Source organism: Siphateles boraxobius, unplaced genomic scaffold (assembly GCF_051911475.1).
Source record: "Siphateles boraxobius isolate OS27281-9 unplaced genomic scaffold, OSU_SipBor_1 51, whole genome shotgun sequence".
Taxonomy (NCBI): Eukaryota; Metazoa; Chordata; class Actinopteri; order Cypriniformes; family Leuciscidae; genus Siphateles; species Siphateles boraxobius.
The window spans coordinates 693267-706420 of record NW_027509153.1 but is presented as its reverse complement, the minus strand read 5'-3'; the positions used below and the strand labels follow the sequence as shown (position 1 = coordinate 706420).

Genomic DNA, 13154 nt, shown 5'->3' with positions numbered 1-13154 from the left:
GTCCCGAGAACCGGTGTTCTTCAATTCCATTCGCCATACCTCTCAGGAGGCTGTCCTCGGGTGTCCCGCTGAGACCGTCGGAGTGGCGAGGGCGGAGCCACTCTTGCTTCAACTTCAGGGTCCCTCGGGACCACAGACCACCCTACCATGAGTACCTCTGGGGCGGGTGGCGCACTTGGGGCCTCGGCCGCTAGCTGCGAATAGTTCGGACATGGACGGAGCAAGTTTCGATGGAGCACCCGTATCGGTCCTGGTTTCCCCTCGGGTCGTACCGAGTAAACTGGAGCATCAGGCCCTTGTCGTCGTTCCACCACATATGGCGTCGACTCCCAGCGATCGCGGAGCTTCCCCTTCCCTGAGCGCCGGTTGTCCCTTACCAGCACTCGCTCCCCTGGTAACAAAGGGGCCTCTCGGGCAGTCCGGTCGTATAGCCGCTTGTTCTTGGCGGCTGCTGCACTCAGATGATCCCAGTCAGTGGTACTATACCCTCTTTCTGCAGCCTCGGTCCCCAGGAGCAAGTCCACAGGTAAGCGGAGATGGCGCCCAAACATAAGGTAGGAAGGAGCATACCTGGTGATACTGTGCACACTATTGTTATAGGCTTGCAACAGAGAGGGGAGACTCTCGGCCCATTGGCCCTGTTGTTCACTCTCTAGGGTCCCCAATAACCCCAACAGGGTCTGGTTCAACCTTTCGCACCCCCGTTACCCTGAGGATGGTATGAGGTCGTATGGGTCTTCCGGCACCCATAAAGGTGGCTCAGCTCTTGGATCACTCGGGACTCAAAATTTGAACCTTGGTCTGAGTGTAGGGTCTCTGGGGAGCCAAAAGGTTGTATCACTGCCCTCCAAAGGGCGCTGGCTGTGGTAACTGTCGTCTGATCTACAGTGGGGATGGCCTAGGCGTATTTAGTTAATAGGTCAGTCATCACCAGGATATTTTGAAATCGATCCGTCGGCCGACCTAAAGTCAGGAAATCGATTCCTATGATGTGCAGAGGTGCTTTGGGCCACAGGGGGACCAATGGGGCTCGGACTTCCTTCCTGCGTTTGAACAACGTACACAGTGGACAACTCTGAACGAACTCCTCAACTTTCTTTTCCATCCTAGGCCAGTAGAAATACCTCCTCAGCAGAGACAGCGTCTTCTCTTGGCCCTGATGGCCAGTATGGGTGTGGAATGCAGTCAATAGCTCGAGACTTGGCCCTCCGGTACCACCACCTGGTGTACTGTCTCCTGTGTTCGGGGATCTTGCATCGAACGGCAGATTACCCCTTCTCTAAGTCGCAGCCTCTTCCACTGCCTTAGGAGATGTTGTACTCCCACCGTCTGAGCCCGCTTTCCTCTGCTCTCGGCATGTATCCCTGTCTAAGGTACAACGTAACCTGACACAGGTCTGCATCTCCCAGCTGCAGCCTTCTCCACCGCCCGGGGTCCCATCCCCAACTAGACGGAACAGCCCTCAGGGTCCCGGGAGCTTCCACCATTGCCATCAGCAACTCGTCTTCAGGGCCAGGGGTACAAAGGGGTGTTTGGTTGTCCCTCCGGATGACTGGGAGTCTGGACAGGGCGTCCGCATTTACGTGTTCTCTGCCGGGTCGGTATTTAAGCTGTTAATCATAATTTGCTAGTTGTGCCACCCAACGCTGTTCTACTGCCCCCAACTTGGCGGTCTGCAAGTGTACTAATGGATTATTATCCGTAATCACCGTCACCTTGGCTCCCAACAGGTAATCTTTGAACTTCTCCGTCATGGCCCACTTCATTGCCAGTAGTTCAATTTTGAAGGAACTGTAATTTGCCGCGTTCCGCTCTGCGGGATGTAAACTTTGACTTGCGTATGCAATCACTCTCTCCACTCCTTGGTGCTCTTGGGCCAACACGGCTCCCAAACCTGCATTGCTGGCGTCAGTGTACAGAAGGAACGGCTGGGTGAAGTCTGCGTAGGCCAAGATAGGGGCCCTCAGAAGTTCCTGCTTGAGGTTCTGGAAGGTGGTCTCACAGGTGGAATCCCAATGCACTGACGGGGAGCCTTTGCCACGGGCACGTCCGGAACCAGCAAGGAGTTGGTTCAATGGCCAAGCAAGCCCAGATAATCCTTTTATAAAGCGTCGACAAAATACCACGAACCCCAGGAACGACCGCACCTGTCTCACTGCCCGGGGTGGCTCCCACCCTTGGACAGCTGCCACCTTCTCCGGGTCGGGGGATATCCCTGCAGCACTGAAACGATGTCCCAAGAACTGTACCTTCTTCCGCAATAACTGGCATTTGTCTGGCCTAAGCTTTAGCCCATATTTCTCCATGGCCCTGAACACTTCCTGTGTTCCTCCTCCTCCCTAGGTGGTCCTCCTCCCACCTAGATGGTGCAGGTGAGTGCGGAAGTCAGGGGAGAAGACGATCACATCGTCCAGGTATACCGGCGTTGAGTCGACCAGTTGTCCCCCTAGACAGTGCTGCATCAAGCGCTGAAAGGTCGCAGGAGCATTGCACAGGCCGAACCGCATCCGGTCCCATTCAAATAACCCAAACGGGGTGGTGAAGGCTGTCTTCTCTCTATCTCGGTCGTCTACCTGCACCTGCCAGTATCCACTCGCCAGGTCCAATGTGGAGTACCACGCCGCTTGTGTGAGACAGGTGAGTGAGTCTTCAATCCGTGGCAACGGGAATGTATCTTTCTTCGTTACACTGTTGAGTTTGCGGTAGTCAACGCAGAACCTCCAAGCTCCCGTTTTCTTCTGAACCAGAACAATTGGCGCCGCCCTGGGACTACTGCTCTCTCGAACAATTCCTCCCTCCAGCATCCCTTTCAACAGGGCGCGGACCTCGGCATAGAGGGTGGGTGGCACCGGACGATACCGCTCTTGGCTAGGCATCGCCTCACCGGTAGGTATTTGATGCCTCACTACCCCTGTGCAGCCATAGTCTTCTTCGTGGGTCGAGAACACATGTTGCCATTTTCTCAAGAGCTCCTGGAGCTGTAACACCTGTTCCTCCTCCAGATTTTCACCCTTCAGGGACTCTCCCATCAAATGGGTCGGCACCCCTCCTCCCACAGAGCCTGGTTCTGCCTCAACTGGGCGGACGGCGACTTCCACCACCGCAGAGCTCACCTGCCTGAAGCAGACGTACTGATGCTTGTGAACCTGGGCAGAGCGTACCGAGGAAACTCGAACCAGACGTTGGTGTCGACGAAGGAGCACGGAGTAGGGATTGGCATTCCGCACCTTTACTGAGACTCGCCCACGGTGGATGGCCGTCAGCCCGTGAGCCACTTCAATGGGTTGACAGTCCTCATGGGGCTCTACCAGGACACAGGTACCCGTCCCACAGGGTCCTGCAGGTACTCGGACCCAAAGCACGGTCTCGCTCTGGGGTGGGACAGACAAAGCGTACCGACAGGCTACTCGACCGATGCCTTCTCTCTCCTTCACTTGACTAGCCACGTGCACTCTTCGGCAATCGGCCAGAATCCGGTCCCTGTCCTGCTTCGCCGATGACAGAGAAGTCCGAGCTGGCCGTCCCAGAAACAATTCCTCCGAGCAATCCAGTATAACGTTCATCCCTAGGAGTGCTCGATGAATGCCCAAGCAATGACCTCGGACGATAACGACCCCTTTCTGTTGGACGGGAACCCCTTGGACCAGAAAGTCTACCACGATGTACCCAGTGTAAGGGATGTCCAGACCGTTTGCCCCCGTAAAGTCAGACTAGAAGCGTCCACTGCTTGGAGCCGATGATCTGCAACCAACTCCTGGGCCAGGCTCTCCGAAAATAACGTAACTTGAGAACCTGTATCGACCAGACAATCTATCGTGACTCCGTTAGCTTGAACCTCCACGGTGGGACAGCGCCCAACCCTGTCGTCTCGTAAAACAGGAACAGAAGGAGGGTCACACAAAGGGGTCCCGGCCACTTGACCCACAGTAGCCGGTGGGACTAAAAACCCCCTTGAGAACCCCGACGGAGCCCACACTGACGACTGATGTGTCCCGGGTCTCCACAATTAATACAGATGGGCCTTCCCTGGTCATCCCACTGGAACCGGGGGCCCACAGGACGTAGGGGGCGGCGCACAGGAGCTCGCCCCTTCTCCGAATACGACCTCTCTCTCACCATCGATCCGCCCTCGACTCGACCCTGACGAAGTTCACCCAACAGCCGGCCAAACTGCTCCCACAATTTCAAGGAGTATGCCCGAAGAGTCTGCTTAGGCCCCTGTTGATAGTTAAAGAACTGGGCACGAAGAGTGGCCACCGGGGTAGAGTCTCCATATAATCCGGACAGGAAATCGAAGATAGTTTTCGCGGTAGCCCGTGTGGCTTCTGATGCAGCAAGAACTTCTCTTTTGGCTTCTGCTTCCAAAGACCCCAACACAAACTGTACTTTCTGTGATGCACTCAGTCCCTGTAATCCGGCCAGATATTCCGTCTGCGCCTTCCAATCGTGCAAGCCCAACTCCGATCCTGGCCCTCCATAGCGCTGTGCCCAGGGAGCTCCCATAAAGATCGGTATGACTTTTGAGACAGGTGAAGGCCATCGTACCAAGGAGCTGTAGGCAGACTGCCATGCAGAATGACCTCTGTTCTGTTGTTTGTGGAATTTACAGACTGTCACACTGCCTGCAGAGCAGATTATGGGAAGGAGCCATCTTCTAAAAAGCACATGTGTCTCATCAATAGGTTTCTGTAGTGTAGTGGTCATCACGTTCGCTTAACACGCGAAAGGTCCTCGGTTCGAAACCGAGCAGAAACAGTGGTTGGATTCTGACAGAAAATTTAAACTGTTTGCCACGCTAGGTGGGTGCAGCACTCATTTCTTTTATATGCTTTTTAATAAGCGTGCACCTAAAGATTTATGTCTGCAATCTGAAGACGTGTTTCCGTAGTGTAGTGGTTATCACGTTCGCCTCACACGCGAAAGGTCCCCAGTTCGAAACTGGGCGGAAACTGTGGGTGGTTTTTGCAAAAATTTCGTATGCGATTTTCTGTTGAGCAGGTCAGTACACTTGCAGGGATGTTTGTGGTTTAATCTCTTTAGAAAAGGACAAAAATAAAACAAATGACCATTGAGGTTTCCTGTACAGTAATATAAAATGTTTGGTCTGCCAACAAAATTAGCAGCATTTTGCCATGTTAAAAACACTGGGCAATCTATAGTTTCAGTCGCTTTTGAACAAGCGTACCCTAGAAGCGGTGGGACTGACGTCCAAATCAAGTTTCCGTAGTGTAGTGGTTATCACGTTTGCTTTACACGCGAAAGGCCCTCAGTTCAAAACTGGGCGGAAACAAGTGGAGGCATTTTAAATGTAATGCTCCAATTCGCTACAAAACCCTTGCTTTTGAGACAGGTGAAGGCCATCGTACCAAGGAGCTGTAGGCAGACTGCCATGCCGAATGACCTCTGTTCTGTTGTTTGTGGAATTCACAGACTGTCACACTGCTTGCAGAGTAGATTATGGGAAGGAGCCATCTTCTAAAAAGCACATGCCATGATATCACGTTCGCTTTACACGCAAAGGTCTTCAGTTCAAAACTGGGTGGAAACAAGTGGAGGCATGTTAAATATAAATGCTGCAATTCGATACAAAACCCTTACTTTTAAGACAGGTGAAGGCCATCGTACCCAGGAGCTGTAGGCAGACTGCCATGCCGAATGACCTCTGTTCTGTTGTTTGTGGAATTCACAGACTGTCACACTGCTTGCAGAGTAGATTATGGGAAGGAGCCATCTTCTAAAAAGCACATGTGCGTCATCAATAGGTTTCTGTAGTGTAGTGTTCATCACGTTCGCCTAACACGCGAAAGGTCCTCTGTTCGAAACCGAGCAGAAACAGTGGTTGGATTCTGACAGAAAATTTAAACTGTTTGCCACGCTAGGTGGTAGCAGCGCTCATTTCCTTTATATGCTTTTTAATAAGCGTGCAGCTAAAGAATTATGTCTGCCACCTGCAGACGTGTTTCCGTAGTGTAGTGGTTATCACGTTCGCCTCACACGCGAAAGGTCCCCAGTTCGAAACTGGGTGGAAACTGTGGGTGGTTTTTGCAAAAATTTCTTATGCGATTTTCTGTTGAGCAGGTCAGTACACTTGCAGGGATGCAGGCACATTTTCTGTCAAAAATAAAACAAATGACCGTTGAGGTTTCCTGTACAGTAATAAAAAATGTTTGGTCTGCCAAAAAAATTAGCAGCTTTTTGCCATGTTTAGAACACTGGGCAGTCTATAGTTTCAGTCGTTTTTGAACAAGCGTACCCTAGAGGAGGTGGGACTGACGTCCAAATCAAGTGTCCGTAGTGTAGTGGTTATCACGTTCGCTTTACACGCGACAGGTCCTCAGTTCAAAACTGGGTGGAAACAAGTGGAGGCATGTTAAATATAAATGCTGCAAATCGCTACAAAACCCTTGTGAAGGCCATCGTACCAAGGAGCTGTAGGCAGATTGCCATGCCGAATAACCTCTGTTCTGTTGTTTGTGGAATTTACAAACTGTCACACTGCTTGCAGAGCAGATTATGGGAAGGAGGGATCTTCTAAAAAGCACATGCTCCATCAATAGGTTTCTGTAGTGTAGTGGTCATCACGTTCGCCTCACACGCGAAAGGTCCCCAGTTCGAAACTGGGTGGAAACTGTGGGTGGTTTTTGCAAAAATTTCGTATGCGATTTTCTGTTGAGCAGGTCAGTACACTTGCAGGGATGTTTATGGTTTAATCTCTTTAGAAAAGGACAAAAATAAAACAAATGACCATTGAGGTTTCCTGTACAGTAATATAAAATGTTCGGTCTGCCAACAAAATTAGCAGCATTTTGCCATGTTAAAAACACTGGGCAGTCTATAGTTTCAGTCGCTTTTGAACAAGCGTACCCTAGAAGCGGTGGGACTGAAGTCCAAATCAAGTTTCCGTAGTGTAGTGGTTATCACGTTTGCTTTACACGCGAAAGGTCCTCAGTTGGAAACTAGTGGAGGCATTTTAAATGTAATGCTCCAATTCGCTACAAAACCCTTGCTTTTGAGACAGGTGAAGGCCATCGTACCAAGGAGCTGTAGGCAGACTGCCATGCCGAATGACCTCTGTTCTGTTGTTTGTGGAATACACAGACTGTCACACTGCTTGCAGAGCAGATTATGGGAAGGAGCCATCTTCTAAAAAGCATATGCCATGATATCACGTTCGCTTTACACGCAAAGGTCTTCAGTTCAAAACTGGGCGGAAACAAGTGGAGGCATGTTAAATATAAATGCTGCAATTCGATACAAAACCCTTACTTTTAAGACAGGTGAAGGCCATCGTACCCAGGAGCTGTAGGCAGACTGCCATGCCGAATGACCTCTGTTCTGTTGTTTGTGGAATTCACAGACTGTCACACTGCTTGCAGAGTAGATTATGGGAAGGAGCCATCTTCTAAAAAGCACATGTGCCTCATCAATAGGTTTCTGTAGTGTAGTGTTCATCATGTTCGCCTAACACGCGAAAGGTCCTCTGTTCGAAATCAAGCAGAAACAGTGGTTGGATTCTGACAGAATATTTAAACTGTTTGCCACGCTAGGTGGTAGCAGCGCTCATTTCCTTTATATGCTTTTTAATAAGCGTGCACCTAAAGATTTATGTCTGCAACTTGAAGACGTGTTTCTGTAGTGTAGTGGTTATCACGTTCGCCTCACACGCGAAAGGTCCCCAGTTCGAAACTGGGCGGAAACTAAGGGTGGTATTTGCAAAAATTCCGTATGCGATTTTCTGTTGAGCAGGTCAGTACACTTGCAGGGATGTTTGTGGTTTAATCTCTTTAGAAAAGGACAAAAAGAAAACAAATGACCATTGAGGTTTCCTGTACAGTAATATAAAATGTTCGGTCTGCCAACAAAATTAGCAGCATTTTGCCATGTTAAAAACACTGGGCAGTCTATAGTTTCAGTCGCTTTTGAACAAGCGTACCCTAGAAGCGGTGGGACTGACGTCCAAATCAAGTTTCCGTAGTGTAGTGGTTATCACGTTTGCTTTACACGCGAAAGGTCCTCAGTTCAAAACTGGGTGGAAACAAGTGGAGGCATTTTAAATGTAATGCTCCAATTCGCTACAAAACCCTTGCTTTTGAGACAGGTGAAGGCCATCGTACCAAGGAGCTGTAGGCAGACTGCCATGCCGAATGACCTCTGTTCTGTTGTTTGTGGAATTCACAGACTGTCACACTGCTTGCAGAGCAGATTATGGGAAGGAGCCATCTTCTAAAAAGCATATGCCATGATATCACGTTCGCTTTACACGCAAAGGTCTTCAGTTCAAAACTGGGCGGAAACAAGTGGAGGCATGTTAAATATAAATGCTGCAATTCGATACAAAACCCTTACTTTTAAGACAGGTGAAGGCCATCGTACCCAGGAGCTGTAGGCAGACTGCCATGCCGAATGACCTCTGTTCTGTTGTTTGTGGAATTCACAGACTGTCACACTGCTTGCAGAGTAGATTATGGGAAGGAGCCATCTTCTAAAAAGCACATGTGCCTCATCAAGAGGTTTCTGTAGTGTAGTGTTCATCATGTTCGCCTAACACGCGAAAGGTCCTCTGTTCGAAACCAAGCAGAAACAGTGGTTGGATTCTGACAGAATATTTAAACTGTTTGCCACGCTAGGTGGTAGCAGCGCTCATTTCCTTTATATGCTTTTTAATAAGCGTGCACCTAAAGATTTATGTCTGCAACCTGAAGACGTGTTTCTGTAGTGTAGTGGTTATCACGTTCGCCTCACACGCGAAAGGTTCCCAGTTCGAAACTGCGCGGAAACTAAGCTTGGTTTTTGCAAAAATTTCGTATGCGATTTTCTGTTGAGCAGGTCAGTACACTTGCAGGGATGTTTGTGGTTTAATCTCTTTAGAAAAGGACAAAAAGAAAACAAATGACCATTGAGGTTTCCTGTACAGTAATATAAAATGTTCGGTCTGCCAACAAAATTAGCAGCTTTTTGCCATGTTAAAAACACTGGGCAGTCTATAGTTTCAGTCGCTTTTGAACAAGCGTACGCTAGAAGAGGTTGGAATGAGATCCAAACCAAGTTTCCGTAGTGTAGTGGTTATCACGTTTGCTTTACACGTGAAAGGTCCTCAGTACAAAATTGGGTGGAAACAAGTGGAGGCATGTTAAATACAAATGCTGCAATTCGCTACAAAACCCTTACTTTTAAGACAGGTGAAGGCCATCGTATCAAGGAGCTGTAGGCAGACTGCCATGCCGAATGACACTAGGTGGGTGCCGAATGACCTTTGTTCTGTTGTTTGTGGAATTTACAGACTGTCACACTGCTTGCAGGGCAGATAATGGGAAGGAGCCATCTTCTAAAAAGCACATCCCTCTCAACAATAGGTTTCTGTAGTGTAGTGGTCATCACATTCGCCTAACACGCGAAAGGTTCAAAACCGAGCAGAAACAGTGGTTGGATTCTGACAGAAAATTTAAACTCTTTGGCACGTTAGGTGGGTGCAGCGCTCATTTCCTTTATATGCTTTTTAATAAGCGTGCACCTAAAGATTTATGTCTGCAACCTGAAGACGTGTTTGTAGTGTAGTGGTTATCACGTTCGCCTCACACGCTAAAAGTCCCCAGTTTGAAACTGGGCGGAAACTGTGGGTGATTTTTGCAAAAATTTCGTATGCGATTTTCTGTTGAGCAGGTCAGTACACTTGCAGGGATGTTTGTTGTTTAATCTCTTTAGAAAAGGACAAAAATAAAACAAATGACCATTGAGGTTTCCTGTACAGTAATATAAAATGTTCGGCCAACAAAATTAGCAGCTTTTTGCCATGTTAAAAACACTGGGCAGTCTATAGTTTCAGTCGCTTTTGAACAAGCGTACGCTAGAAGAGGTGGGAATGAGATCAAAATCAAGTTTCCGTAGTGTAGTGGTTATCACGTTCGCTTTACACGCGAAAGGTCCTCAGTTCAAAATTGGGTGGAAACAAGTAGAGGCATGTTAAATATAAATGCTGCAATTCGCTACAAAACCCTTACTTTTAAGACAGGTGAAGGCCATCGTACCAAGGAGCTGTAGGCAGACTGCCATGCCGAATGACACTAGGTGGGTACCGTCCAAATCAAGTTTCCGTAGTGTAGTGGTTATCACGTTCGCTTTACATAGCGTTCGCTTTGACCCAGCTCTCCATACCATCCTCGATCTGTCAGTGGATCACCAGCTTCCTGACGGACCGGCAGCAGCGAGTGAGACTGGGGAAACACACATCCAAGACACTCACAATCAGCACTGGTGCTCCCCAAGGGTGCGTTCTCTCCCCACTGCTCTTCTCCCTGTACACTAATGACTGCACTTCTAAAGACCCCACTGTCAAGCTCCTGAAATTTGCAGACGACACCACTGTCATCGGTCTCATCCGAAACGGTGACGAGTCTGCTTACAGACTGGAGGTTGAACAGCTGGCTGCCTGGTGCAGTTATAACAACCTTGAGCTGAACACGCTCAAAACAGTGGAGATGATCGTGGACTTCAGGAGGAACAGCCCAGCACTCCCCCCACTCACCATCATGAACAGCACTGTGGAAGCAGTGGAGTCATTCAGGTTCCTGGGCACTATCATCTCTCAGGACCTGAAGTGGGACAATCACATTGACTCCACTGTGAAAAAGGCCCAGCAGAGACTGTACTTCCTTCGCCAGCTGAGGAAGTTCAACCTGCCACAGGATCTGCTGATTCAGTTCTACTCAGCCGTCATTGAGTCTGTCTTGTGCGCTTCCATCACTGTCTGGTTTGGTTCAGCTACCAAATCAGACATCAGGAGACTACAACGGACAGTCCGGACTGCGGAGAGGATTATTGCTGCCCCCCTGCCAAACCTCCAGGACCTGTACTCTTCCAGAGTGAGGAAGAGAGCAGGTAAAATCATCACAGACTCCACTCACCCTGGACACCACCTGTTTGAACTGTTACCGTCAAGACGGAGACTCAGATCACTGGCCACAAGAACATCTCGGCACAGGAACAGTTTCTTCCCACAGGCCATTTCCCTCCTGAACAGTTAACAATCCTTCCAAGGCATATGCCTGTAAGTGCAATGCTCCCACTGTTTAGTGCAATATCCTACAACTCAGGTGATACTTATATGTAGATTTATTTATTTATAATATTCAAAACACTGTAAATAGGTTAATAATCTGTAAATCTGAAAATGTCTATTCTGACTAAACCCAACTGTGATAGTTTTTATTCTCATATATTTATATTTTTATTTTTTATTCTTATAATTTGTAGTATTATGTTTCATGTTGTATTTGTATATGTCCACTGGAAGCCTCAGTACCAAAACAAATTCCTTGTGTGTGCAAGCACACTTGGCAATAAAGCTCTTTCTGATTCTGATTCTGATTCTGACACGCGAAAGGTCCTCAGTTCAATACTAGGCGGAAACAAGTGGAGGCATTTTAAATTTAATGCTCCAATTCGCTACAAAACCCTTACTTTTGAGACAGGTGAAGGCCATCGTACCAAGGAGCTGTAGGCAGACTGCCATGCCGAATGACCTCTGTTCTGTTGTTTGTGGAATTCACAGACTGTCACACTGCTTGCAGAGCAGATTATGGGAAGGAGCCATCTTCTAAAAATCACATGCACCTCATCAATAGGTTTCTGGAGTGTAGTGGTCATCACGTTCGCCTAACACGCGAAAGGTCCTCGGTTCGAAACCGAGCAGAAACAGTGGTTGGATTCTGACAGAAAATTTTAACTTTTTGCCACACTAGGTGGGTGCAGCGCTCATTTCCTTTATATGCTTTTTAATAAGGGTGCACCTAAAGATTTATGTCTGCAGCCTGAAGACTTGTTTCCATAGTGTAGTGGTTATCACGTTTGCCTCACACGCAAAAGGTCCCCAGTTCGAAACTGGGCGGAAACTGTGGGTGTTTTTTGCAAAAATTTCCTATGCGATTTTCTGTTGAGCAGGTCAGTACACTTGCAGGGATGTTTGTGGTTTAATCTCTTTAAAAAAGGACAAAAATAAAACAAATGACCATTGAGGTTTCCTGTGAAGTAATATAAAATGTTCGGTCTGCCAACAAAATTAGCAGCTTTTTGCCATGTTAAAAACACCGGGCAGTCTATAGTTTCAGTCGCTTTTGAACAAGCGTACCCTAGAAGTGGTGGGACTGACGTCTAAATCAAGTTTCCGTAGTGTAGTCGTTATCACGTTTGCTTTACACGCGAAAGGTCCTCAGTTCAAAACTGGGCGGAAACAAGTGGAGGCATTTTAAATGTAATGCTCCAATTCGCTACAAAACCCTTGCTTTTGAGACAGGTGAAGGCCATCGTACCAAGGAGCTGTAGGCAGACTGCCATGCCGAATGACCTCTGTTCTGTTGTTTGTGGAATTCACAGACTATCACACTGCTTGCAGAGTAGATTATGGGAAGGAGCCATCTTCTAAAAAGCACATGCCATGATATCACGTTCGCTTTACACGCAAAGGTCTTCAGTTCAAAACTGGGCGGAAACAAGTGGAGGCATGTTAAATATAAATGCTGCAATTCGATACAAAACCCTTACATTTAAGACAGGTGAAGGCCATCGTACCCAGGAGCTGTAGGCAGACTGCCATGCCGAATGACCTCTGTTCTGTTGTTTGTGGAATTCACAGACTGTCACACTGCTTGCAGAGTAGATTATGGGAAGGAGCCATCTTCTAAAAAGCACATGTACCTCATCAATAGGTTTCTGTAGTGTAGTGTTCATCACGTTCGCCTAACACGCGAAAGGTCCTCAGTTCAAAATTGGGTGGAAACAAGTGGAGGCATGTTAAATATAAATGCTGCAATTCGCTACAAAACCCTTACTTTTAAGACAGGTGAAGGCCATCGTACCAAGGAGCTGTAGGCAGACTGCCATGCCGAATGACACTAGGTGGGTGCCGTCCAATTCAAGTTTCCGTAGTGTAGTGGTTATCACGTTTGCTTTACACGCAAAAGGTCCTCAGTTCAAAACTGGGCTTAAACAAGTGGATGCATTTTAAATATAAATGCTACAAAACCCTTACTTTTGAGACAGGTGAAGGCCATCGTACCAAGGAGCTGTAGGCAGACTGCCATGCAGAATGACCTCTGTTCTGTTGTTTGTGGAATTTACAGACTGTCACACTGCTTGCAGAGCAGATTATGGGAAGGAGC

At 48.1% G+C, this 13154-nt stretch overlaps 1 protein-coding gene and 10 non-coding genes across 11 annotated transcripts in view; all 11 read left to right on the top strand.

Moving 5' to 3' along the window:
* LOC143712777 (FGGY carbohydrate kinase domain-containing protein-like) overlaps positions 1-1308 on the top strand; it is a 63015-nt gene extending 61707 nt beyond the window's left edge. Inside the window, exon 11 of the mRNA XM_077204785.1 lies at positions 1111-1308. Coding sequence (XP_077060900.1) covers positions 1111-1308 — 198 coding nt within the window. The remainder of the gene's footprint in view (positions 1-1110) is intronic.
* Positions 1309-4682: 3374 nt separating this feature from the next.
* Positions 4683-4755, top strand: trnav-aac (transfer RNA valine (anticodon AAC)). Its single transcript has one exon. It is a non-coding gene; the product is annotated as a tRNA-Val (tRNA).
* A 123-nt stretch (positions 4756-4878) lies between these two features.
* Positions 4879-4951, top strand: trnav-cac (transfer RNA valine (anticodon CAC)). Its single transcript has one exon. It is a non-coding gene; the product is annotated as a tRNA-Val (tRNA).
* Positions 4952-5217: 266 nt separating this feature from the next.
* Positions 5218-5290, top strand: trnav-uac (transfer RNA valine (anticodon UAC)). The gene has a single exon. It is a non-coding gene; the product is annotated as a tRNA-Val (tRNA).
* Positions 5291-5958: 668 nt separating this feature from the next.
* trnav-cac (transfer RNA valine (anticodon CAC)) lies at positions 5959-6031 on the top strand. The gene has a single exon. It is a non-coding gene; the product is annotated as a tRNA-Val (tRNA).
* A 526-nt stretch (positions 6032-6557) lies between these two features.
* Positions 6558-6630, top strand: trnav-cac (transfer RNA valine (anticodon CAC)). Its single transcript has one exon. It is a non-coding gene; the product is annotated as a tRNA-Val (tRNA).
* Positions 6631-7626: 996 nt separating this feature from the next.
* trnav-cac (transfer RNA valine (anticodon CAC)) lies at positions 7627-7699 on the top strand. Its single transcript has one exon. It is a non-coding gene; the product is annotated as a tRNA-Val (tRNA).
* Positions 7700-7965: 266 nt separating this feature from the next.
* Positions 7966-8038, top strand: trnav-uac (transfer RNA valine (anticodon UAC)). The gene has a single exon. It is a non-coding gene; the product is annotated as a tRNA-Val (tRNA).
* A 1837-nt stretch (positions 8039-9875) lies between these two features.
* On the top strand, positions 9876-9948 carry trnav-uac (transfer RNA valine (anticodon UAC)). Its single transcript has one exon. It is a non-coding gene; the product is annotated as a tRNA-Val (tRNA).
* Positions 9949-11621: 1673 nt separating this feature from the next.
* trnav-aac (transfer RNA valine (anticodon AAC)) lies at positions 11622-11694 on the top strand. The gene has a single exon. It is a non-coding gene; the product is annotated as a tRNA-Val (tRNA).
* A 123-nt stretch (positions 11695-11817) lies between these two features.
* trnav-cac (transfer RNA valine (anticodon CAC)) lies at positions 11818-11890 on the top strand. Its single transcript has one exon. It is a non-coding gene; the product is annotated as a tRNA-Val (tRNA).
* Positions 11891-13154: the final 1264 nt, after the last annotated feature.